At 37.7% G+C, this 27,659-nt stretch overlaps 1 protein-coding gene across 1 annotated transcript; it reads right to left on the bottom strand.

Annotated features, from left to right (window-relative positions):
- LOC131679073 (ATP-sensitive inward rectifier potassium channel 11-like) lies at positions 1-26,400 on the bottom strand. The gene is made up of 6 exons (XM_058959627.1): positions 26,261-26,400; positions 16,453-16,674; positions 15,975-16,183; positions 15,164-15,390; positions 661-1,635; positions 1-595 (listed from the first exon to the last, which is right to left on the bottom strand). The coding sequence occupies exons 1-6, from the start codon at positions 26,269-26,271 to the stop codon at positions 416-418; spliced, it is 1,824 nt and encodes a 607-aa protein (XP_058815610.1). The 5' UTR covers positions 26,272-26,400; the 3' UTR covers positions 1-415.
- Between the last annotated feature and the right edge of the window lie 1,259 nt (positions 26,401-27,659).

Genomic DNA, 27,659 nt, shown 5'->3' with positions numbered 1-27,659 from the left:
TTTTTATGTCATGTTACAGCTTTGCTTACAGACTGCCGTACAGCGCTTGGCGTCATGCACTAGCGAACGACAGCAGCGCCGAAAGAGAAATGAGAATGTAGGCAGAAAAATTACAGCCGCAGAAAAGGTAGGCATTTTGCATCCTTGGTCACCACTTTCCACAAAATACTCTCACGTGATAACTTTTGCAAATTCCATTTAAAATATTAGGCATACTTTAGTTGAACATAATAAATTTTTCAAAAAGCAAAAAGGGGGGTTTGTACCAGAACGTGCATTCAGAGTTTATCCTTCATAGGATCCTAACAATAATTCAATGGACTTTTCCCGACTAAAAATATATAAAAGCGTGGCAAAAGTTTTTTAAACCATTATCTCTGTTCTTAATAAAAATAAAGTAATTAAACAAAGCAAATTAACATTCGCTAGTTTTCTGTTTTTCATTGAGGTCCGAAGAAGGAAGTTCTGGTTTGTCCGAGGTTAGCCCAGATGTTACTTCACCGTTGGCTTGATTCGAGTTGTTCGTTTCTTTTTTCAGCAGTAATGTTGTAGCTTTGAGTCGTTCTAAATGGATGCCATTATCGGAATCACTATCCTGTGAATAAAAAATATAAAACATTCAAATATTCGGTGGTAATTAAACTGAATTCAACAAGCTACCTCGTGCCCATCATCTTCGTCTATTGATCGACATTCCAATCCATCAAACTCCCTCTGTCGGTCATTTTCCATATATTGTTGCACTTCATCAAGTACCTCTTTCATTCGCCTTGCACTACAAAGTGGCGTATCCACAGGTTCTATGGAATCCATGTGTTCATTGGCGGCAACATAATGGTCGTGGGTCCTATCGTAATGAATAATGTTCACAAATCGATGACCCCAGAAAATTTCTCCTGGTAGATAGGATGTCCTCGCTTCATTCACCTGCCCGGTGGTCATTGTTCCACCGCTTAGCGTTACCACAATTTCGAACCGCTTCTGTAGAAGATCCTTGGCCGAGATGTCAAAAAGTGGACTGTCGCTGTCAATCACATGACAAACCGTAACTGGCCACATCAGCAGAATACGACCGTTATTCTCCAGCTGCATGACCGATTCGTGTTTTTCGATTAGTTCCCCCTCCAAGGAACGGCGCTGTTCCAGCATGACGGCATATATTTTGGTTTCAATCGCGTGCTGATGCTTGAGATCACACAATCGAAAGACGAAGCAAAGCTTCCCATCGCGCTGACAAATCACAGCTTTTTTGCTGAACTTCATGTCGGAAATTTTCTTCGGTGGTCGTACCATCTTAGCGTAAACGATTCCAACCATGGCGGCGTCTATTACTAAACCGACTATGATTTGTACTATCAATAGAAACAACGCTTCCGGACACTCCTCGGTGGGAGTTTTTGCGCCGTATCCAGTGGAAACTTGCGTTTCAATACTGAATAGCAAAAACGCCACGAACGTGGTGGCACCCTCCACGCATGGGAATGTGCCGTCTCCCAGACGTTTACCAGTTTCCGGATCGAAACTCAAATCCCCGTGAGCGTATGCTATCAGATACCACAGGATGGCGAACAGAATCCAACTGCTGACGAAGCTCAGTACGAAAACGGTCAGCGTGTAGCGCCATTGTTCTTCCACCTGTAATAGTAAGTGGAATTTAATAATTATAATTTAATAATTCGATTTTAACAAATGCAATTTTGAATATGGTTATGCTAAGAAAAAAATTTCCACGATTTCTAGATAGTACGCATTCTCGTTAATACGTACCGTTGGTAGTACGTATATATTGCCTCGATAGTACGTACAGCAATTTGTTGTTTGTTTTATCAAGAAAACGGGACGAATTAAGGGTTTCAAGGTAAAGCAAACTCTGAGAAGCTTAAAGAACTCCATCAATCATTTCGTTCTTCTAGTATACCATAAGTATCTATCATTAAAATCTATCAAGTATCAGATGAATCATCTATCAAGTATCAGATGAATCAAATTTCAGGAAACAAACTGCATCGGGTTTCTTAATTTCAGAGAGGTTCTTAGAAATTCAGACAATTTAGACGAAACTGTAATTAAAGGAAGTATAAATAATTTCAAGATTATTTTTATTGAAGCTCGGAGTATCTCTGTAAACTTCACGGAAGGCTTTCAAACTTCATACCCAAGTAACAATTGAAGTTTTATAGCACGCAATATAAGTTCTATCAGTAGCTATAAAACTATCATAAAACTACAATTGTTACTAGGGTAGGAATCCTACAAACATCAGGTAGGGTTTTCCAGCGAGTTAAAGATGATCGCACGGAATTTAGGGAAATTTATCAAATTTCAACTTCTATTAACTCAAAGAATAGGGGAAACCAAGGTGATTTGATACAGAGGAGAGTGGAAACAGTGCCCATTACTAGCGAAACAGTACCGTTAGGGATAAAAAACACGTAGAAAAAAAATTAGTGAAAATAAACAAATTTTGGTTTTAAATAACAATTTTCCCGTTTGATATAGTGACAAATAAGATTCAGGTTTGATTCAATCAATACTGCTGGTTGAAATTACCAACTAATTCATTTGTTGACTTTTCAGTAGTTTCAACAACTATTTCGTTTGAAACAACAAAATCATGATAAGTTTAACCGAACAAACCAGTTTGAAGATACAAAAACTAATCTTTTGTATTAACCGAAGGAGAGAACAACTCAAATTTAGTTGAAATTAAGCAAAGATTCTGTTGGGTTTAAACGAAGGGATCAGTTAGATCTAACAAATTTTATTTTGATTCAACAATGTTTCTATTTAAAATGTAAACAGAAGTATTTGTTGAGCTAAACCAAATACATGCTTTCGAAAAACGCCCATTTCAGTTTGAAACAGTCATTCGCCACGTTTTAGATTCAATAAATCGTTTTGTTGATTCAAAAAGGCCTAATTCTTCTGCGTGAATAATGCATTTGTTTTATTTATATCATGCCCACAAATCCTCCAATACATGCCAACTACGTTACATAAGCGGTTGAGTATTTACGGTAAACACACTACAAAAAATGAGCAAAAGTAAGTTTTCGTCATTTTCTTCAAATTGGTATAAATAGGATATTAAGTGATGTTCGATCATGAAAATATCACTATTATGTAGTCTAAGCGTCAACATTTATGATTTTTGACATTAAAAATGTCTTACTCCACTATCTGGGGCTAGGTGTCATTCTAAAATCTAAACTATCTCCCATGTAACGAAACTATGTAAGGTTTGCACGCTTATAACTCCGATATTACTAGATGGATTTTAATCATTCATACACCAACCGATTCAGAAACACCTAACTTAAATATTGGTAATAATTTAATATCTCCCCAATAAAAGTAGACTTTTGGAAATTGGTAAAATTAAAAAGTTCACAAAAAACGGGAAAAATACCATTCGGTAGGCAGATTTCTCAGACACAGCCGTCAAAAGAGGGCAGCTTAGTTGCTCAATGAAACACGAAAAGTCATAAATAGAAGCAACGCATGTCCGTTTAAATCAGTTGTTGCTCTTATCCCACACGAGCAACGTCGTCTCCGGGCGATGCAATAAGCGCTATCGATTTTCGGTAACGTTGGCATTTGCACACACTCGCACCTAAGTGACTAAACCATATACGGTTAGTTTATAAATAGAGGTGACGCGTACCCGTTTGAATCAGTTTTTGTTCTTATGTCGAACGGGTAAGATCATGGCTGCAGCGTCTGGGCACTACAATAAGCGGTAGACGCTATGCATTTTCGGCAGCGGTGGCCGTGTGCGGATTTGTCGGGTACCAGCATGGTGTCACAGACAGTGTTGCCACAATTAAATCTGTACCGGCAGTTGAAAAATCTTTTCTATCTGTACACTTCTATAGAAAAATCTGCACCGGATTCTGTACCCAAATGATAAAAAGGTTGTTTAAAAAAAACATTTTTCTTAAACATAAGTATTTTTCATTCGGGGAAATCAAACCAGACATTCTGAGTCGGTTGTTTTATTTGAGCTGGTATTCCACAAGAAACCAGTTTGAATTCCGAATGAGTTTGACTGGGTAATGTCAATATCAGCTCCAGCTCAAATTCTCGCTGCTACTTTTGTTTGCAACGAAAGGTGGCCAACAGAGTGGCGGCGAGAAGCTGATATGGGGCTGGTAATATCAATAGGATAGAGAAACCTGCTTGCAGGAATTCAAATGGAGCAGGTCAGAGTAAACGTATGCACTCCGAAAAGATTCGCCCGGCTTTCACTTAGACATCATCCCTTTGATTTGCTGGAAGCATATTTCTCGCATATCGCATTCTAATGGCAGCTTCAGTTAAAGTTCAATCAGTAACGCTTCACTTCAAATTCTTGCCATCACTGCTGCCTAAATCAACGTTTACCTGCTGTTTACTGGGATGCATCGCAGGGTTAAATTATTTTAACTTGATGTTATGTAAAAAAATCTGTACCAATCTGTACTTTTTTACAAAAATCTGTAATCTGTACCGTTCAGAATATGTACCAAAAATGCTTCAAAAATCTGTATCTTTCTAGATAAATCTGTACTTGTGGCATCAATGGTCACAGAATGATTTGCAAAGTGGGTGGGCGGGGTGGTTTGGATTTAATTCAATACGGTGTGTGCTGCTTAGGAGTGTTGCGTTTGAAAAAAATATATTTATTTTTATGCATGCGTGTGCGTTGTAACTTGTTAATCCATGTTTACGGCGCTTTGTAGCTGCGTAGGGTAAAGAGCCAATTGGTTTTCATGTTTCATATTTCGGTTATATGTTTTTTATCAGTAAGGCATCTGACAACGTGCTTCTGTAGTTATTGCACTGTTCAGCAGCGTAGTATTTTATATAGAAGAGTACACTCAGGTTTTTTACGCGGATTTTGAAATTTACGCGGTTTTCATCAACGCGTTTTTTTTAAATTTACGCGGTTTTCATTTACACGGCCTGTATCCCCTGCGTGAAAAATCTGAGTGTAATTGCATCGGAAACAATCACATTCCCAGCAGAACTTTTTGTTTTCTAATTTCAAACACTTTTGTTTCGTACTGCACACAACGGAAAATTTTAAAACAGAACTTACCGTCCCAGCAGCAGTTAAAGCGGGTGTTCTTTTTCGATTCAAATTCAAGCCATGTCTTAAGCGTTACTGGACTTAAAATTGTTTTCCCAGTTTAACCAGTCAGAATATCTGTCCTACCCTATGTATTTAAAACACAGTTCTAATTGCGTTTAAAGGTATACAACAAATACGGTTGGGTATACTAATTTAAATTTTAAAATAAATCTGTTTTAAATTATGAAACAAACCACTGTACTGAAGATATAATTATGTCAGTCCTATTACCACATAAAACACCTATATAACATAAAACGCTGCAGAATTGGTTTAATAATACAATGTTTACACTACAGAGTTATAACACGTTTTAATAATTAGCAACAAGAAAAATGTCACCAAGATAGCATAAAAACCCGTTTTAACTGGTAGTGCGAACGTTGCATAACAATGTAATTTATCAAATAATTTCATTTTTCCACCACTAATCGATCAAGAAATACTTACACTTAAGATTGTTTACTTAAGTTTATTAGTACATTATTGAAAATTTAAATGGAAAATGAAATTTCATATTTTATGGAGAATCTGTATATTTCCGTTGGCGGGCGTGGGTTTCCTCATCACAGCTCTCAATATGGAACTTTTCTATTGAATATATTTTCTGGACAGACCAGCCTATTTTTACTAGATGGATCAGCCAAATAATGCCAATCACCTAGTGAGATACTTGATTAATTAATAGATTACCGTTAAAAGACCTTCAATAAATTATGTTTTAATGGGGAGGGTATATAGCAAATTGTAACATATGAAAACAGGCGAGTGAACAAGAACGTGTGTCGATATGTGTGATAGATAAAAAAGCTATATTTTTAATGTCACCGTGGTCGTGTCCTGTACACAACCCTTTAATTTTTTTTTGCAAGTTTTCGTGAGGTATTTCGCTTGATTTTGTACAACTGTGATTTCCAATAAATTATTTTGGAGTACGTACAGATTCACTCGAAATTCGATGAAATTCCGTTTAGCTTGAATCAGATTCTCCATAAAATATGAAATTTCATTTTCCATTTAAATTTTCAATAATGTACTAATGAACTTAAGTAAACAATCTTAAGTGTAAGTATTTCTTGATCGATTAGTGGTGGAAAAATGAAATTATTTGATAAATTACATTGTTATGCAACGTTCGCACTACCAGTTAAAACGGGTTTTTATGCTATCTTGGTGACATTTTTCTTGTTGCTAATTATTAAAACGTGTTATAACTCTGTAGTGTAAACATTGTATTATTAAACCAATTCTGCAGCGTTTTATGTTATATAGGTGTTTTATGTGGTAATAGGACTGACATAATTATATCTTCAGTACAGTGGTTTGTTTCATAATTTAAAACAGATTTATTTTAAAATTTAAATTAGTATACCCAACCGTATTTGTTGTATACCTTTAAACGCAATTAGAACTGTGTTTTAAATACATAGGGTAGGACAGATATTCTGACTGGTTAAACTGGGAAAACAATTTTAAGTCCAGTAACGCTTAAGACATGGCTTGAATTTGAATCGAAAAAGAACACCCGCTTTAACTGCTGCTGGGACGGTAAGTTCTGTTTTAAAATTTTCCGTTGTGTGCAGTACGAAACAAAAGTGTTTGAAATTAGAAAACAAAAAGTTCTGCTGGGAATGTGATTGTTTCCGATGCAATTACACTCAGATTTTTCACGCAGGGGATACAGGCCGTGTAAATGAAAACCGCGTAAATTTAAAAAAAACGCGTTGATGAAAACCGCGTAAATTTCAAAATCCGCGTAAAAAACCTGAGTGTACTCTTCTATATAAAATACTACGCTGCTGAACAGTGCAATAACTACAGAAGCACGTTGTCAGATGCCTTACTGATAAAAAACATATAACCGAAATATGAAACATGAAAACCAATTGGCTCTTTACCCTACGCAGCTACAAAGCGCCGTAAACATGGATTAACAAGTTACAACGCACACGCATGCATAAAAATAAATATATTTTTTTCAAACGCAACACTCCTAAGCAGCACACACCGTATTGAATTAAATCCAAACCACCCCGCCCACCCACTTTGCAAATCATTCTGTGACCATTGATGCCACAAGTACAGATTTATCTAGAAAGATACAGATTTTTGAAGCATTTTTGGTACATATTCTGAACGGTACAGATTACAGATTTTTGTAAAAAAGTACAGATTGGTACAGATTTTTTTACATAACATCAAGTTAAAATAATTTAACCCTGCGATGCATCCCAGTAAACAGCAGGTAAACGTTGATTTAGGCAGCAGTGATGGCAAGAATTTGAAGTGAAGCGTTACTGATTGAACTTTAACTGAAGCTGCCATTAGAATGCGATATGCGAGAAATATGCTTCCAGCAAATCAAAGGGATGATGTCTAAGTGAAAGCCGGGCGAATCTTTTCGGAGTGCATACGTTTACTCTGACCTGCTCCATTTGAATTCCTGCAAGCAGGTTTCTCTATCCTATTGATATTACCAGCCCCATATCAGCTTCTCGCCGCCACTCTGTTGGCCACCTTTCGTTGCAAACAAAAGTAGCAGCGAGAATTTGAGCTGGAGCTGATATTGACATTACCCAGTCAAACTCATTCGGAATTCAAACTGGTTTCTTGTGGAATACCAGCTCAAATAAAACAACCGACTCAGAATGTCTGGTTTGATTTCCCCGAATGAAAAATACTTATGTTTAAGAAAAATGTTTTTTTTAAACAACCTTTTTATCATTTGGGTACAGAATCCGGTGCAGATTTTTCTATAGAAGTGTACAGATAGAAAAGATTTTTCAACTGCCGGTACAGATTTAATTGTGGCAACACTGTCTGTGACACCATGCTGGTACCCGACAAATCCGCACACGGCCACCGCTGCCGAAAATGCATAGCGTCTACCGCTTATTGTAGTGCCCAGACGCTGCAGCCATGATCTTACCCGTTCGACATAAGAACAAAAACTGATTCAAACGGGTACGCGTCACCTCTATTTATAAACTAACCGTATATGGTTTAGTCACTTAGGTGCGAGTGTGTGCAAATGCCAACGTTACCGAAAATCGATAGCGCTTATTGCATCGCCCGGAGACGACGTTGCTCGTGTGGGATAAGAGCAACAACTGATTTAAACGGACATGCGTTGCTTCTATTTATGACTTTTCGTGTTTCATTGAGCAACTAAGCTGCCCTCTTTTGACGGCTGTGTCTGAGAAATCTGCCTACCGAATGGTATTTTTCCCGTTTTTTGTGAACTTTTTAATTTTACCAATTTCCAAAAGTCTACTTTTATTGGGGAGATATTAAATTATTACCAATATTTAAGTTAGGTGTTTCTGAATCGGTTGGTGTATGAATGATTAAAATCCATCTAGTAATATCGGAGTTATAAGCGTGCAAACCTTACATAGTTTCGTTACATGGGAGATAGTTTAGATTTTAGAATGACACCTAGCCCCAGATAGTGGAGTAAGACATTTTTAATGTCAAAATATGAAAATATCAGTAAATTTACCAATGTTAAGGAAATCTATAAACGTAAGAAAGGTTTTTCACACTTCAATCGGATTTTCGACCATATAAGGAAATTTTCAGGAGAGACAAACCATCTAAGGCTAATAGAACGACAATTGCTATCCAATACATCTAACATCAAATGCTATGTGAACAAAAGTTCAATGTTCAATTTCACATATTCTAGGAGCATTTTGAATGGAATGAATGAGATTCGAATCACTCACGCGCAGCTGCTTTAGAACTACAGGTCGGTGGAGGCTTGTACAGCTACGCTAAGCCCTCTTCTCAAAATCTTGTTTGTGACGAACAAGAAGAAAAAATATTAAAATACTGTTTAGAACCGTAGTTGACTCCCTTCTAATGCATTGTAGTAAAGATGGGCGGGTACGGGTATTTTTACCCGATACCCGACCCGAACCCGAACCCGTAGGAATCGAGGTTTTATTATCGCCGGGTTTTGTATTTTTTATAAAATTACATTACATTACATTATAGAATTATATCGACTTCATATTTGCTCTAAAATGGCACTAGATGCATATGTAAAGAATACATGCTTTAAACACAGACTAACAGACATAACACTATGAGGGAATTCCCTCAAAAAACATCGATCCGACAATTTTCCCAGAACACTAGCTCCACCTTTTATTCACAGTCCCAAACACTCATTTACTGCTGGGTTACCCCTCAGGTTTAGGAATAATTTTTCACTAGTGGTCTATCCCCCATATGCTTGTTTATATGTCAGTGGCGCCATAATTTCAAATGTGGCCACAGTCCCAACTACAAATATATTTAAAATGACCGCTAAAGCGGACGAAGCTTTGTTTTTGAGTGTTATGTCTGTTAGTCTGTGCTTTAAAGGTCATTGAAGCAGGTATGCGTTATATCAGCTTTATATACGTATACAGAGCAAGTGATAATGCTATATTTCCGCTGCGCCTGTATGCATTTATAATGCTAATATAAAGCTTGATTGCATTGTAAATACTACAATGTAGTTTCAATGCTACATTAGTGCAAATGTGTAGCCATTATTGTGCAATGGTGCGCTTTGAAAAGAGGTTTTTTGCCATAATTTATTTATTTGATGTTTTGGAAAAATGTAGACGCTTTAAAAACACATTTCAGCTCGCTGTTTCTTCGTTTTAAGCATTTATGACTGTTTTTATAATTTTTTTAGTCTAACTTTAAAGGGGCTACTGTTCGCAGAGTACCAAGAGTATCAAATGGGTATACATTACTGAACAAAAAGATAATAAGTTCAGCTGCTACTACCTGCTACTCTGCTAACTTTAGCTTCGACTAAAAAAATCCAAAAAACGGTAATAAATCCTTAAAACGAAGAGTTAGCGAGCTGGAATATTCCGCCAAAAATTGTGTTATCCAAAACAATGGAAAAATAGTCAAATAAAATAAAACAGTTACCGTAAAATGGGGAAACATTGATCATTTTTTCAACGGTTTTTCGAATAACTATGTTCAATTCAAGTAGATACAACTGTTTGCATTTTTAAGACATGTACTGGTTCCCATAGATTGAAAGTGTTCGAATTGTTGTGTATTTTATTTCGTTTTACTATAAAAATAAAATTACTTTGTTGTAAAGTTTTATTCTTTGTTTTCAGGGTAACTTTGATCAGCAAAATATGTGTATCAAAATGAGAGATAACACTCGAAATATTGTGTGAATTGTATCTCTGCAGGAAATTTCATGGCCTGATAGAGTGACGTCTCGCACGAGAACAAAAATGCCAAGAAGGAAACAAATGACTTTATCGAACTATTCCAGGAAAATAGTCGACGGGATTCAAGCTAGGGGCAGATCAATCTAAGAATGTATAACAAATTTGCATCAAATTGAAAAAAATGCATTTAATTTCCATTTTTGCATCAGCTTTGCACTTCGTCGCAAAAAAGTTTGTTTAACAAACGTCCTACGCTGATGCACTTTGTTCGACGTTTTGTTAAATGTAGGGCTAGTTTTTCTGTAGGGTTTTGACATCTTACACGCAACGCAAACAACATTGCACGCAACGCAAAAACATTGCACGCAACGCAAAATACATTATGAGTTTCTATTTTGATGGAAATAAATGTATTTAATTTAGCTGATTTTTAAAAATGCATCACAAGTGATCTGCCCCTAGGATTCAAGTGTGTATCTTCGTCCTTGCGACGACGGGTTGACTCTCGTAGAGCTCCCTTCGAGTCGGTTAATTTTCTTTATTTTCGACACAGTTTACTGCCTCCTGGTTATCGAAAGTGTGATTAACGGTGCAATTTAACGATTATACAAATTGAAGTGGTTTGAAAACGCATTTTTCGGTATATTTTGGACTGGCGCGAGTGGTGACAGTTTGTGAAAATCGAATTCCAGCAAATGAAAAAAAAATCTTTTTCTCGCATGACGGCCCGTCGATTTCCGATGCAAGGACAATAAAAGGGCACAGAAAACATCTAGAAACACAGTGTACATTCTAAAAATAGTGAAAAAAGGTTTTTCAAAGAAAAATATTCCATCCGAAAAGTGAAAAAATAAGGCAATAAGAAAAATTGGCATATTCAAATTATTGGCGTTTCACCGGCAACTAGCGACTACCAGGTGTCGCTCCAAAATTCTTCGCCCAAAAAATAGGTGGCAAACCAGCCGGCCGGTGCTCAGCTATTTTCGTCCGCGTCCCTTGTCACCTATTTTTTATTGGGTGTTTCATCGGCGGTGCTATCTTTGAAAATGAGCCGCCTTGGATATTCAACTGTTTTTTTCTGCTTTTGATTCTTTTATATTCGGGATGGAGATATTTTGTCGCATGTAAATTTTGGGTGTTCGTTGGTGTCGGCCAACTTTTTTTTGGACTAAGCAAACTAACTTCTGCTTGTTTAGGGTTTGTATTACCAATGGGGGAACTGATCCATGGAGCATTCAATGTGCATAGGGAAAACACATGGCCTTATTTGAGTGGAATGATGACTTCAATCATGTATAAGGTTTGAGAATTGACAATTCGCGAGAGGGATCGGGGACCGGTTGGCAATTACCTTCAGTTATGTCAGCACGAAGAATGAGTGTTTTGCTGTCATGTTCATTGGTTAGCTTTCAATTCTATATCATGCCTCCACGCGAGTCTAGGTTTACTGATGACATTTGGTTTTTAGACCGGCGACGACTGGGTGCTGTCGGCCTTCTGTCGATAGTGGCAGAATGAGAGGGTGCGAACAGATCTAGCCGAGAAGACAATACCGTAAAAATGAATAGTTGTTCGGAGGTTGGCTCCAATAGGACTTTCATTTGACTGGTATCGATGATCGCGGGTCAATACGTACTGAAAATTCGCCGCGTCTGTTTTAATGAATTTAATTTCAAGTTCCGTTATTGGTAACAAACCCGTTCATCAGTTTAACGATCCTTTGTATTTCCCTTCAATGTTCGATATAATCGTTCGTATACATGTATTCCACAAATAATCTAATATGGAAACTAGGAAATACTTTCGTTGATTTATAACATCTCGAGCTATCAAAGCTCTTTGTCTGTATAACGTGTTATCACTCGGTAGTATGCAAAATATATCGTAGACAAGGAATAGCGAAATTAGTCTAAATAATGTCGCAATAAATAGTGATCCGGCCTATTTCGCAGATAAGATTAGCTTTTCTAGGCAATACTCCCACGGTCGGCTGTGTGGAGTTGAAATTACTTTTATTAAGAAAACATAGGATACTCTCGGTAGCCGGCTACCCAGAATTTAAAAAGAACCAAAAACGATCGTGTTCTTGAAACATGATGAAGTCAGTGTGTATTCGCCAAAATCATCTTCACAACGCAACGCAACAACGGAAATAACGAAGTTTGCATTTCTGTTTTCACACTACTTAATAAAGCTTAATATTAAAAAAATCCCCTCTTACTACGAAATCATTATACATGTGCAATTCCAACTATCTAAGAGAATAGCACTCGACACAAGAAAAAAATAAAGACGCAGGCGAATACCTTCTGCATAAGATTCCGCATTTTTTCAAACGATCGTCGGGTAAAATCAGCGCCGACACGATAGAAACCACGAAAAAATTCGTCGCGTGATTGAATATTATTAAAAAAAATATAGGCAGTGCTCCTTATAGCCGGAGTTCAAGTTGCTTATTTTGCTGATCGTATTAATACAACAAATGAAAAATTTCCCAAATTCTAGGCAGCCGGCTGCCCAGAGCAATTAATATATGATAACGCTATTGGCACACTACTAACAACTTTCCCCTTCCCGTTGTACATGTGGAGATGCAGAGGATTTCTCTGTTTCTAGTAGCAACAAGTATCGAACTAACATTCCTTCCTTTCCCAGATCTGCATTCGGACGTGGCCGGCGTCGGTATTGATCAGCATGCAGGGATCAATGTAGATTGTACAATGTGGCTCATCATGCTATTCCCAAGCATGTTGTTCCAATCAACATTTTGCAACCTAATTTGGTACTGGTCAATAACGGAGTAGCAACTACGGGCGATCTCTTATGCTTATGCTTTTCCAGGAAAATAGTCGAAATTAAATAGTTAACAGAAAAATATCGGATTTTTAAAATGAATTATTGAACAAAAATATTTACGATTTTCAAAAAAGTGATCAGTTCAACTGAAGTTCATTGATTTCAATAATATGCAAGAGATTGTTTGAACAGATTGAAATGATGCATGAGAGCTGTATCATTTTCAATGTGAATTTTTGTTCATAAAAGGTACATTAAATGACGAAATAATCGATGCTGAACATGTTTAGAATATGGTTTGCTTTTTGTTTCAATAATTTTGTTAGAGAGAATCATTTTATCTTACGTTACTGAAAAAAGACTCATTTGATCAAACTTACCACGGTGATCAACGATACCCCGTTTTACGGTATAGCAAAAAAAAAAACATGTATATCTGTTTCAATTAATAACTTTGTCCGCTTAAAAGATAGATATTTTGTATCTTCAACAAAGTTTCTCAAAATAAGTTTGTCTACAAACTTTCAATACCAACCATTTTATGAATAAATGAAGAGGCTATTTTTTATTTGAGTATATATACCCCATTGAATTAAAATTTGCCTCCAATATATTAAAGTAGTCACGAAATAAAGAAATACTTTATTAAATTAAAATTTGTTTCCAATATATTAAAGTACTCACGAAATAAAGAAACCATTCCGAAGACATCGAAGTGCTTTCACTAAGGGATCATCCATAAATGACGTAGCATTTTTTGAGTGATTTTTAACACCCCCCTCCCCCATCGTAGCATTTCGTCACAAACCCCTAAATACCCCCCTGGTAATTACGTAGCTTGACGGTAAACTTCCCCCCCCCCCTTTACCCCGTAAAAAATTTAAAAAAATAAAAAAAGATGTTAGTTAGATGAAACGGTAAAGCTACGTAGCATGACATGACCCCCTACCCCCTGTCGTCACACATCATCACAAAACTCCCCCCACCCCCATATAATGCTACGTCATTTATGGATGATCCCTAATAGTTTAGTCGGCAGTATTAATATTCGGCTGTTTTTTCATTACGTTCCACTGTGCGGCGTTCATTGGGTGAGAGTGCTATTACTTCGTATTTGACAATCGAATGCAATCGTTTTGTTATTCGGATAAAAAAGTGATCCAGACAACATTTTTGCTATGTTTTTGTAAACAATTCATAAAAAACAATCGACAATAAGTCTTTTCAGATCAGAAAAATAACGATGAATCTGTATTTATGTTGCAAATAGTTAATAGAAAAAAAGAAAAATAGATCTTCCATTGCAATTGAAATTTTAGCTATTTTGGATAAATATCCCAACACTCTCTGTATCGAAAAAAATGGAAAGAGAATGTAGGACTGTTCGCGTTTCAAAATTCTGTTAATTTTGAACTGCTCCTTGGAAAAAAATTTGGAAAAATGTTATCGAGGATTTTTGCATACAGGTAGAGTATGTTGTATCTTTTAAATGGTAACCCCTTAACCCCTACCGTCCTTAATTGGATAGCTTATTGCTAGTATAGTATGTGGATTAATTTAGGTCCAAATATTATTTTTGTAAAACTTAATTAAAAATAAGCAAAATCAATAAAATATTGAAATTTACTCTTATGATTCGATGGTACACGAAGCACAGGTGTACGTACTATCGAGGTAGACTTGTATTACGATATTGAAATTTTAAACACCTCAGTGTTCAAAGCGAAAACTACCTGTAAATAAGATTGGCAACGCTGTTCAGAATTTGGAGATAGTAATAGCAACATTTCTTCTGGGTAAAGGTGGTACTTTCCATAGTAACCCAATTAAGTTCAGTCGGAAAATGCTGGCTGGTTCTAGTTTGTATTCCGGCTACAGTTACACAGCCGATTCTAGATAAAATCGATTGTGTCACTGGAGCCGGAATACTAACTTGAACCTGCCACAATTCCGGTAATGTACGCAACATATCTCCATTTACATTAATATTGCTGTCTTTTTCCGTACTAAAGAGGCAGTTTAACTTTAATACTCGACTGTGTATAGAAACAAAACTTACTAGCGTCGTGACGAGATCCTTTACAAACCGGACCGACTTCTGTGGCAGGTGCAGAAACAACACGTTCCGTTCGCCGGCCTTGTTGATGACCCGCGTTGATCGAATGGCACGCCTTCCTTGATGCTCGGGATCTCGCCTCAGTCGTTGCCGAATATGTTGCATATTTCGAGCACTTTGCAGGATTATAGGAAATTGCAATTGTTCCTCGTGTGGGTGGAATCCAACGGCTGTTTGGGTAAATTGCAAAGAACAGAGATCACAAGTCACTCATGTTATGAGATCGTCATCTTCTACAATCTACGGGATCCTACTGACTACTGTCGAACAGCGTGAAACAGCCCGCGACGGTCCAGTTTCTTATCCAATTATTTTCTGTGTAGGTAGGATTGAGTGAAACAAAACAAAAATGACTTATGATGTTCAAATATTTAACGCTGCGAGATTACTGCGCATAGGATAAGCATCCCTAACTGATTTCGTTTTTATATCTTAATAGTATTTAGAGAGACCGAGTTATTGTTTCAGCAGCCATGGCCTCACATTTGCGCGCGAACGTATTCACGCTTAAGTTAGTAAGTCATGCATACAATCAGAACTCTGTTGACCCAGAAGATCTCCGAAAGTACTCTAATACATGCAATATACAGATAGCGAAAAGAGATAACGTAATAACTAATCCAATTAGCGCAGCTGGACGGTCGAATAAATGGAATTAGTTACTCGAGAATGAGACAGAGACATGACTTACGCAGGCTGATTGGACATCATCAGATCAGGAAATGCATGTCGGATGCGTTTCAACCACACGTACCTTCGTCGGCGTCTCCATGGAATGTAGTACTAGGATGCTGCACATGATGATGGTAATGCTTTTGATGCTGTTGATGATGACTGTGTTGATGATGATGATGATTATGATGACCGAGATGTGTGTCGTCCAAATGTATATCAGACTCCTGACTGCCCTTCCAATCACTGTCACCAAGTGGTTTTAGTTGTTGCCGCTGTTGCTGTTCTACCCTGGAGATAAAATAGAGAATTTTGCGCATTTATTTAGTTTGAGAAATAAAAACAAAATGTGTGAAAAATTATATTGTGTGCAACATGCAACGCAATCCGAAATATTGATTGTTAATAGCAATTTTTGAATGTACATTAGTGGAGCGACTAATTTCGGTGCACGATACTTGCATGTATTGAACAATTCATATAACATGACTACTTTTCCAATCAATCAACCTAAGCAAATTATCCTTCCAACGCGTGTTTTATTTCGGACGATTACTCACCATAATCGGCTACGCTCGTTTCGTTCGACTGCTACGGGTTTCCGAATGTGATAAGGGCTTCCAGGTGAAGTGAACAAATCAAATGACTCCTGCCGATTGTAGTTGACGATAGTCATCGGGCGGGAGTTTCGGCAATTGGTTTGATTCGTGGGCTCCGACGATGCCCGTCGACGCCATTGTTTACCGTGGGCATACGGGCTGGCTGAACTGGACTCGAGCGTGCTGTAGAAGGAACAGGAAAGAAGGTAATTATGAAGTAGGCTGGTATGTAGGGTGACCATATTAAGCAAGTGAAAAACAAGGACAATCCAAAGGGGACTACTACCCTCCATCACCTCTTAATCGATTGTGCCTTCTCCCCAGGTTTTCGGCAGCTAAAAAGTTCTAGGTTCTGGCAGGCAGAGATTCGGCAGGGTCTAGCAGGCATAGGTCAGCCAAAAAGTCTCATGAGAAGTCGATAACCGAGCTCTTTTTTTCATTTACACGCACGCAGTTCTTGTTACATAAAGGCCTATTTACACCCTCGGTGAAAATGAACGTGAGCTCGATGCGCACCAAATTGTTTTTTCCAATATCTCGCATATTAGTGCATAGAAATTGATGAAACTGGAACTAAACGATAGTACATTAATATACTTAGCGAATCCATGCACAATTATTCGATATAATTGAATCAATGCAATAATATTCATATTCCACGATCATTTTAAATATTCCACGGTGAAATATGTCCGCAGTGGATAATTCACTTGTTCACCGGGAGTGTAAACGAGACGATGGGCGGAATTGATACGGAGTGGTGAATATAAATGTCATCGCTGTTCACGGTGAACGTTCGCCTTCGAATACTAGATTGCATTCTGACAAACTGTAAACTGCCAGGTGAGCGTGAAATCGTTGTTCGCTGATGAAACTGTTCACGACGTCGTCCACCGTGAACAATGGAAGGTATTCAACACATGTTCACGTTCATTTTCACCGAGAGTCTAAATAGTGCTTGAGCGTGAAATCGTTGTTCGCTGATGAAACTGTTCACGAAGTCGTCCACCGTGAACAATGGAAGGTATTCAACACATGTTCACGTTCATTTTCACTGAGAGTCTAAATCAATATTAATTCGTCAAAAGGGCTAATGAGATTTTTGTAAACAAACTTATTTCGTTTATTATTCTGCTGTCAAGTTGAATTTCATGAAAAATGTACATGAATCAACATCTTTACCCTTGGTAGAATCAATTTCGAATATTTTCTGTATTGAAATTAAAACAATTTAAGAGAAATCAGCAAAACAAAAGTTTGTTTACAAATCTCATTAGCCTTATTCAAAAGTTGATATGGAAATAGTGCTTAACTACAGCCCGGGGACAACTTGACAGCTCCCATATATTGAACTCATAAGCAAATTTTGTGGTGATTTAGTGATGTCATGGCGGCTCGAATGGAGCAAAATTTGAAAAAAGGCGCATCCCGTTTATTATTTTCCATATCTAAAAAATAAATAATTTAAGCATTTCTGTCATCAAATGTATTTCGCTGTTCACATTAGAAACTGTCCTCATTTCCCCATACCTAAAGAGAAACATATGTGGTTTTGTTTGAGGCGAAACTGAGTCAGTTCCTAACCCCAACTGCTGTCAAAATGTATGACCTGACAGTGGTTGGGTTTAGAACCTGACTGACGGCGCCGATGGTTGGGTGGTAAGCGTGACCGCCACCCACCCCAGTTGGTCTGGGTTCAATCCCAGTCGAGGTCTTCGAGATTTTTCAGAGGTGAGAAAAATCTGAGGTCACGCCTTCCTTCGGAAGGGAAGTAAAGCCGTTGGTCCCCGGTCCATGAGTTGATGGGTCGATATCCAATCCAGATAGTGGGAGTGTCACCTCTCTGGCATCGGTATTTGGCCTCGTAGCGGAAATAGGCCGACGGAAAACAAACAGAATTGGAAGAAGAAGAACCTGACTCAGTTTCAGGTTCAAGCGAAATTGCCAATAGATTCCATTTGGAATTTAAAAAAAAACAAAAGAAAATAAATCGATTTTCGGAAATACAAGATGACTTTCAAAATCAAGCCACTACGACTTATATTGGAATGTCCGCAAATCTTCCGAAAGTAATCAACATCTCCTAAAGCATGAAATCCTCTGCCAGAGCCGAGTAAAATACCAGAATAATTCTGAAGGGATCCATACCAAAACCATCGCAACATCTTCCGGACAGAATGATTGCAAAAGTCGAACAATACTCTGGCAGGAGTCGAACAAAATTGTACATTCCTGGCAGCATTCTTGCTGAAACTGAGCACTACCGGTTTGCTGCCAGAATTCTGATAAAAGCACATAAATTTTATTCAAAACCAATTTTGCTAAATGTGTAGAAAATCCTACGTACAATGTTTATTTTCCCGATCAAAGTACTAGAATTCTTGACGTTTTTAATGAACTTGAAACAAGATGTCGCAGGTTCACGAATTGTTAAGCTTGGTGATTTACTTTCATTGGCCAAAATGTTTTTCATTTATATTTCATTTATAGCACCAATGATTTACCGATTACATACTTCACACAACAAGAAAACCAAAACATTTTTGGGAAGGAAGAGAGCCGGTTGCTAAAAACAACGACTTCCAGCTAAATTTATAATAAGATTTATGTAACTTTGCTGGCGGTTTACAATCAGGGATAAATGTATTCTCTAATACTCTAATAATAGGTTTCTTTATCCACATTTTGGAATACGCTTTTTCTAAATGTTGTTCTAGCCGCATTGACGGCGTTCATAACACACGTAACGAAACACGCTTTTTTCTTGAAACTTTTTCGTTTCGTGGTTCGTGGTACTCGTACAGAAAAGGCATACTAGCGCCACCATCAAATCGGTGGTACATTTATGAAACAAGCACTATCTGTCAAGTTGTCGCTGGGCTGCATAACTATCAGCGAAGGTTACATGATGTTGTTGGAACAATCGGCAATAATTAATTTAGCAGATGGTGCGAAATATTCTGAAATCATCTGTGCAGGACCGGCGAGAGGTTATCCGCACTAAACACACGTCATTGAAGTAAAGTAGAAACACCAACTGTCCCAAGTAACTTTCCTACGCCATTCCTGATTTAAAAATTAGTAGCTGGCAATCTCCAATGACAATCATTATTTCTCGGCCTGAGAGCAAAAACCGTTGATTACAAATTTCTCCATTTTATCAATTATTGTATGAGAAATAATGGATAGATTGGTGTAAATAATATCAGTTTGAGCGCGACCTTCCATACTCGGAAGGAGGATGTTAGACTCGGCAGGTTAGTTGCTGTTTAGCGTCAAGTGAAGCCATGTTAATGCTTGCATTGACCCTGAAGTGGTTCCATAATCACCAGCTAGAGAGGGTAGTTATTCCACGATAGTTATTGATGTTTCGTCATTTCTCTTTTCATGGATTGGAAAAATGTTCGCGGACTTCCAGTAAGACGAAAAAATGCCACTGGAAAGAGATCTCAAGCAGAATCAAAGTCATCACATCGTCTTCAATTTGTCTTCTCAGAGACACCAAAAGGAATTCTTCGGATCCCGGATTGAAAGGCAATTTAAGCCTGGAATAAGCATTAGTTATCATTATTTCATCGACGACAGCGGCCAGAGATTGGTCTACAACTGGAACCATTTCGATTTGTTCGTCTGCCAAATTTCCTTGAAACGGATTAAACAGGTCATTCATATGCTATGTACGAACGCCTCGTTCTTTATCTTTTCAATTTCCACGTAAGAGAAGAAAGTTGAGAGATAAAAAATATATCATGGTACAATTGAGGGATTCGAGTGTATAAAACTATGTTTGTCGTATTTTGTTTGAGGGTTTACGTTGCCGTTATGGTTTTCTATCGGTCGTAACTGCGATCTGAGTCAGAGAAAATAGAGCGAAGACTCAGTAAAGAAAAATATCTTAGGCTTACCGGACAAAAACCAGGACAAATCAAGCGTTTTCCTGACTGTCCTGGTGTCCTTCCCAGGACACCAGGACAGTCAGTGAAAGACTAGGACTTGTCCTGGAAATCCAGGACATATGGTCACCCTATGGTATGTTCGTCCGTGTCATCCGATTCCTCAGAAAATGAAATAACCAATGAAGTCTCTGGGGCGGTGCCTTTCTAAGCATATTGGCGTAGGGGCGTTTAGACCGTTCCATTAGATGGTCTGCTGTCTCATATGATATTTCAAAAGTATAAGGAAACGAATTGTTGTAGAATAATTTATGAATTGTTTAATCAGGGGTGGGCAAAATGTAGTTGGTATATCGATTGCCTTATGTGCAGCGCACCTGAATTTTCGATTCCCAGCAAGGTTTATCTACAGACATTTTTCTAACTCGAAAAAGAGGCAAAGGACCCTAATGTTTTAAATCTCTATAAATAAAAAACAATCAATTAAGCGGTTCGAACGGCGCGCGCTGGCTCAAAATCAAGCGTCAAATTACATTGAGAGACATCTGACTTGGTCCGACATAACGCTCGAGGATATGAACCAGTAGAAGTGTCCCGGTAGACCGTAAGAAGGGGTTTAGACCGAGAAAGGAGAGGACAGCTATCCGCCTAGGCGTTCACAGGTCGTCCGAGCCATCAAAAAGAAGATTCGAGCTAATCGTCTGTATTTCAGGAGGAAAATGACGAAGAAACATGGAATCAATAACTATACAGCAAGGAAAGATTGTGGAGCCAAATCGAGGGCACGAAAAAAACACACATGATAACTAACCACATCTGGTACCTACGAGTCCACTGATGTAATAAAATTTTGAACTTTCTCAAACGAAAAAAACCGGTGATCCGGTTCACAGACGAGAGCATGTTTACCATCGATTCCGTGTTTACTTCTAGAATCGACAGTAACGTAAGCTCTCTTCTGGTAAAAGACATGGTCGACGAGTACAAAATTATATAGGTAACCAACCAATTTTGGACCCCTAGAGGAAGTGAAATAACACTAGCATTAATAATGCTTGCTTGCCTATGTTTTTTAAAGCAATACATGCACGAGTCTGCTCCAAAATTACTGTTCTTGAAAGAAAACTGTCAATGGATATTTTATACATTGACATGAACTCGAAAATGACATTTCTTTACAGCATGAATTTTTCACATTGCGGACCCTTACACAATAATTTAGATAAAACATTACAAATAAAAACCTTTTCAAACACGTAACATGCATAATAGGACATCGCAAATTATTTTTTTTGAATTCTCAAAGGCTCAAATGTTAAAGTAATCTCAGATGTCAAATTTCACATAATTTGGACAATTCTAGACCCCCGCCCACCTTCATTGAAATTTTTGAACTTGGTACTATAGAAAATATGGAGGAAAATATATTAAATGCTATAACTTTGGCACTCAGAAAATTACAATTCACACCACCTCATTTTAAAAGAAATAACCTTAGTATTTGAATGAAGATATCTCTGTTTCTCGAAAAATACGGTGGGGTACTGGGTCAGTAATTGGGTACCCAATTCCCTGTTTTTGATTGTTTTTCTGTTCCATGATGCAAATCATACATATTTTACAGTTTTTCTGATGTGAAAAAAAATTAGAAATCGAATGAAACCTTTTTGACCTTTGTCCGAATACGAGAAGTTGGGGTTATAGGGCCTTTTGTCATTCATATTAAATTTTATTATTTTCTCGTGCATATAACGCTATTATTCTTCAATCAATTATCATAAAAAGTAACTTGTTGAACAAGAAAAATTCTTAAGAATTAAACAAAAATAGATTCGTTACCGGTAAAATTCAAAAACATTAAATTTTTTGTCATTAACCATAGAACGTTGCACTGGGGTACAAATGTACCCCACGCCATCTTTGGAGCCGTGCGAAGACGAGAATTCGGCATTTACCGACCTGGGACCCTAACCATAATTCAATTTTGAGTTCATAGTAAGAGTAGGAACAGGTAGTACAGCCAGTTTGCTTTTGGTTTTCGTGTACGCAGGAGTCAAAGTTGGCGTGGGGTACATTTCTACCCCAGTGTACGGTTGCCGTTAGTGTTTTGTTCTGACAGTGGAAATGTGACTCGTGACAATACCAGTTTAAATATTAATTAATTAATTAAATTAATTAATTCAATTAATTTTGAAGTAGAAAAAATTCGTTTTCATTTACGCTGAATTTAACTTGTTTATTTTCTATTTTTTATAGTTTTTAAAAAATAGTGGCTTGCAAGTATAATATGCGCACAGTAACTACTGTAACGGTAGCGTTGCTTGTTATCAATGTATTACTGGTAAGAAATTATTTTTTATTTCAATTACCGCCCCAATTCGTGGTATTTCCCAAGTCAAAATAGCGATTTTTTCGCTTCTTTTTTGTTCAAGCCAATTTACGTACCATTGTTTCAATAAAGTCCATATTTTCACCTACACAGCAACAAAGAAAATGATATATTCTTCATTTGTTTTGTTTGCATTTTTACCTGCGAAAATTGCTATCAAACGCGTGGGGTACATTTTTGCCTTTCTCCTATAGAAAGGTTATGCAATCACTCTGAACAACGTTAACCTAATCCCGATAATAATAATAATCATATACCATTCGACTCAGTTCGTCGAATTCGGCAAATGTCTGTGTGTGCGTATGTATGTGGGTGTGAATGTATTTATGTATGTATGTATGTGACCAAAAATATGCACATCGGTTACTCGGAGATGGCTGAACCGATTTCATCAAACTTAGTCTCAAATGAAAGATACAACATTCCCATAGGCTGCTATTGACTTTTATTAAATTCCTAATTCCGGTTCCGGAGTTACGGGTTTAAGAGTGCGGACACACAGCAAATTCACATTTTTGTCTTTCTCCTATAGAAAGGTTATGCAATCACTCTGATCATCGTCAACCTAATCCCGGCCCTAATTTTTTTTGACTTGCATAGGTTTTCTGTATTTTAACAGTGTCGTAGTTAGGGGGATACGGTGAGGGGACCCTCCTACATCACTTACCACCCTTCACTAAACCGCCCTCCCCTCATCAAGTGCCCCTCTACGCGAATAAAATTTTCTAATTCCTCTAGAATAAATTTTCCTAGTGGGTCTGAAAAATCAGTGAAAATTTTGGTTTGGAATGATTTTGAGTTGAGCGACTAATTTGAATTTTTTTGGCGGGGTCCAAATCCCCGAACCCTCCTCCTGGATTCTCCGCTGGTTTCAAGTGTTTCAGCGTCGACACATAGTGTAAAAGTCGCAATTTGCGCAGGATATCTTACAGGACGCCATTTATTATTATTACTGAGGAAATCACTCGACACGTAGATGCCTCCTTTGTATATGACTTACCTCCACGAGAATCTGATGCACAATGACGCTGACTAAGGACTATCGTGGCGGATGTTGGCGCTTTGCAGTGGCAGCGGTGCCAGCACAACTAGGCATTATTGGCGGTGTAGGACACTGTTGAGTAAGAGACTGAGGGGTACGAAACTGAGGTAAATCTACACCTCACACATAGCAACTCAAGCTGTCGATTCATTGTACGTATATGTAATTCGCACTGAATATGTAATAGACATTTCCACCATTATATTAAACATAACCAGCCATGGAATAGTAGTTTGGATAAATGAGAAAGGCACAATTGCACCACTAGGTGGATTAAAACGGGGTTTTCAGTTTCGCCCCACTGCGCTGTTTTGCGAAACCCAAATCAGTTTCATCGAAAACGTTTGTTTGAAGCAACTAACCTGCGTTAGTTTCTAGGTTCTTAATCAAAAACGACATATGCTTGACAGATAGAAGAACTTATCAGAAATCCGAAAATCGCGGAGAAAATCACAAACGGTTTGTATTAGTAGGAGACCGGGGCTAGTGCGCGATACTTCCAATTTTCATTTTTTGTCGTTTTGGTTTAGGTAGATCGTGCAAAATAGAATATGTTGCCCAAAAGGGCAGATTGTTGGTAATATATGTGAATTTTATCAGTGTTCGTTGTATTGTCGGCCACAACTTCTTCAAAACAAAACGTTATGCAACATAAACACATTGGAAAATGTATTTCATATTACTTGACGTACCAACCGACAGACAGCGCCATATTTCTAATAAAAACGAAGAAAAGGGTACTCCGCCAACTTACCCCAACCGCCAACTAGCCTCGGACTACTTCGAATAAGTTATTGCTTAGTTTGACGTATTCAGCACATTAATTGAATTTTGATGGCACGGGTAAATTTTTACTCAACAACGATGATTTTTTTCTAATATTGCTTCGGACATTTTAGACAGCCAGTTCCGCCACATAAACACGAACAATAAATTTCAACTCTATATTTATAACACAGCCGGTTTTTTTCTCGACGAAACAGATCCACTGGCGTCATTCTAATTATGGGGCGCGAAGAAGATTCACATTGTTAGTACTAGATAAGATTTACTTAACAGTCCGGCATATATAAACTTATATCTTATCTTGGTGAATCAATTGCCGTTTGAGTTGTTCCACATCAAACAATTCAACGATTATAGCACCTGTATGACGCTGGTTGTATCTGCTTAGAGTCGAAATGGTAACAAAATCTATATTCGCTTGTCTTTCGCGGATTGATAGTTTAAGTTATTGATCCCATACTTGTCTGTCTAACGGAAACTGGAAGAACTGAGTTTCATGTAGCATTCGATTCAGTTCGACGATATTGGAAAATATCTGTGTATGTTTGTGTATGTATGAGTGTGTGTCTTTGGATGTGTGTGTCATATCGAAAAGGCCACATAATTTGCGTGGTTGTTATACATCACCACTGCTATTGATTTAAAATGCGCTAGGAATTGCGGTTCCGGAGATATAGCTTGACGAGTGTGGCTGCGTACAAACTTCTTAAATAAACCGAGAATACCCAAATGATATTGAATTCCTTGAATTAGCAGATCTAGCGTACAAACAAGGTTTTTTTTCGCATTAACCTCTTCTACCAGATTCAGAAGCACCGACGGAAGCGACAAAAATAGAATTAAAGTCACATCGTCTCTCGAAGAATCAGATGACAGGCACAATTCACCCATTAAGCTGTTATCGAGTATGGTTTTGATGGGATTTTCGGTTCCAGAGATACGGATTTATGAGTGTGGTCAAATGAAATTCTAATATAAACCAAAACAACAACACTGGCTAAATGATTAGAAACAGGAAACATGGGGTTCCCGATCGCTGATGGTCAATCAAAGTCACTTCCAACATTTCCGAATGTCACGGGCAAATCTAAGAGCATTTTACATATGAACTGGTACCATCATATTGAAATGATTTAAAACATTAAAATGAATATAAAGTTGTTTGCAGAAGTCCGCTGGGAGTGGTCTAATTCCAGCAAATTGGTTACGGCGATTTTTCATAGATGGTTGATCAATTTATCACAAACTTTTTTGACATTCGAGTTTCGGTTCTGACGATACTGGTTTATGAATGTCATATAAACACTTCTTTGCTTCAGCAGTGCACAATCTTTTATTGTTTTGATTATAGCGAGTTTTATATTAAGATAACACGCTTCTTTTGGGATTAGATTGATCTAATCCTAGATACGGGGGTTGGGAAACGATCCCAGGTTGGCTACATATTAGACGAGGGTCTTACAAACTACGGAATCCGTGTTTTATATGTCAAACAGTTTTCCTAATCTTTAGAACACAAAACATGAACTTAAGCGTTGAGTACTCGCAGGTATTCATTAAGATAATGTAATCCGTGTTCGATATTATAAATGAATCTTCGCACATATCACCGTTTGGGACAAACAAATTACAGCAGTGCATCCATCAATAGCTACTCACTCCAAGCTCATCAGTATACGAAGTTCCGGAACGTTCGTCCAGCTTATTCACTAATCCCGAAGAGGAAACACCAAATCTCCAAAGACGGTTTTCTAACGACACAAATAAACTGCCGACTGTTTTGAGGAACGATTATTTGGACTGTGAATTCACTGCGTTCAGTGCGAGTTGCTTACGAGGCGTATCGGTATTCGAATTCGTACGCTGATAAGCATTATCTCGCAGTGTTAGATACATTTTATCGATAAGATTAGCGCAGTCATGTGCGAATGGGCGAACTGAAACAAAAGTGCAAAATTGCTGTTATGCGTCATCAAGTGGACATATGCGAGCATCAGTGGAGCATCCGTACAGCAGTGTTGTTTGGGGAATTTTTAGCAATAGTTAGTTATTCTTGATAAATATCGGATAATTAAGCCCACTTATTGGTGTATGCGTGAGCTTTATGAATGACCTGTAAATGGCCATTTGGGACGGTGCTTGCACTTAATTATTACTTATTCAATACTTAATTAATATACGCTGGAGGCACATCGCCGTACTGGGCTCACAAAGGATAGTTAGTTACTGTGCTTTCGGCGAAGGCGCCAAATTAATAGATCCCTTATGATCCCGCTCGTTCTGAATGTGACATTTTGGTTTTTGGAAATATTCTACACATAGGCCATACTTATCACTACCAAGAAAACGATAAATGTACAAAATTAATCATCCCTTTGTTTTTCCTTCCCCTAGGTTGACGATAATGCAAACATTATCAAGCATATTTGAATAACGCGTCCAAAAGGGGCTAATCCACATTTTGAATTATTTACAGTAATGGGAAAAACTTAACTGCATTTCCAAATAACATTATTTTTATTCTAAAAATACATTATTTTATTAGTAGTCCATTGATTCGTGACTTTTCTAGGCAACACTCCCACGGTCGGCTGTGTGGAGTTCAAATTGCTTTTGTTTAGAAACCTAGATTTACAAATCCAAAAAGTTGTGGTCACATTTTGGAAAAAAATCACCTTTTTTCATTCATGCGTTGAAATCGGGCTTTTCTTGTGTTCGTACTTATCACCCTGTAATTTCGAAACCGGAAGTCGAATCAATTAGAAATTCAATAGCAGCCAATGGGAACACTTACGACCGATTTCCTAACCTTTCTATATGAGAAAGGCAAAAAGTAAAGTCAAACATCAATTTATGATCGTAGTTGAACCAGAGACTAATTGAGACGGCGGACTCGCGATTTTTTCATGGCTCAAGAGGTACTAGTTCACGTATTACTAGAAGTCCCTCCAAATGTCAAACAGAAAACGCCTCGATAATCAAGCATGCCTTGCTTTTCTGGCTTTTAATCATTGAGTGTTTATTTGTTGACGAGGATTCTAAAGAGAAAATCTTTCTG

Source organism: Topomyia yanbarensis, chromosome 2 (genome assembly GCF_030247195.1).
Source record: "Topomyia yanbarensis strain Yona2022 chromosome 2, ASM3024719v1, whole genome shotgun sequence".
Classification (NCBI taxonomy): Eukaryota; Metazoa; Arthropoda; class Insecta; order Diptera; family Culicidae; genus Topomyia; species Topomyia yanbarensis.
This window is presented reverse-complemented; position numbering and strand designations above follow the sequence as displayed.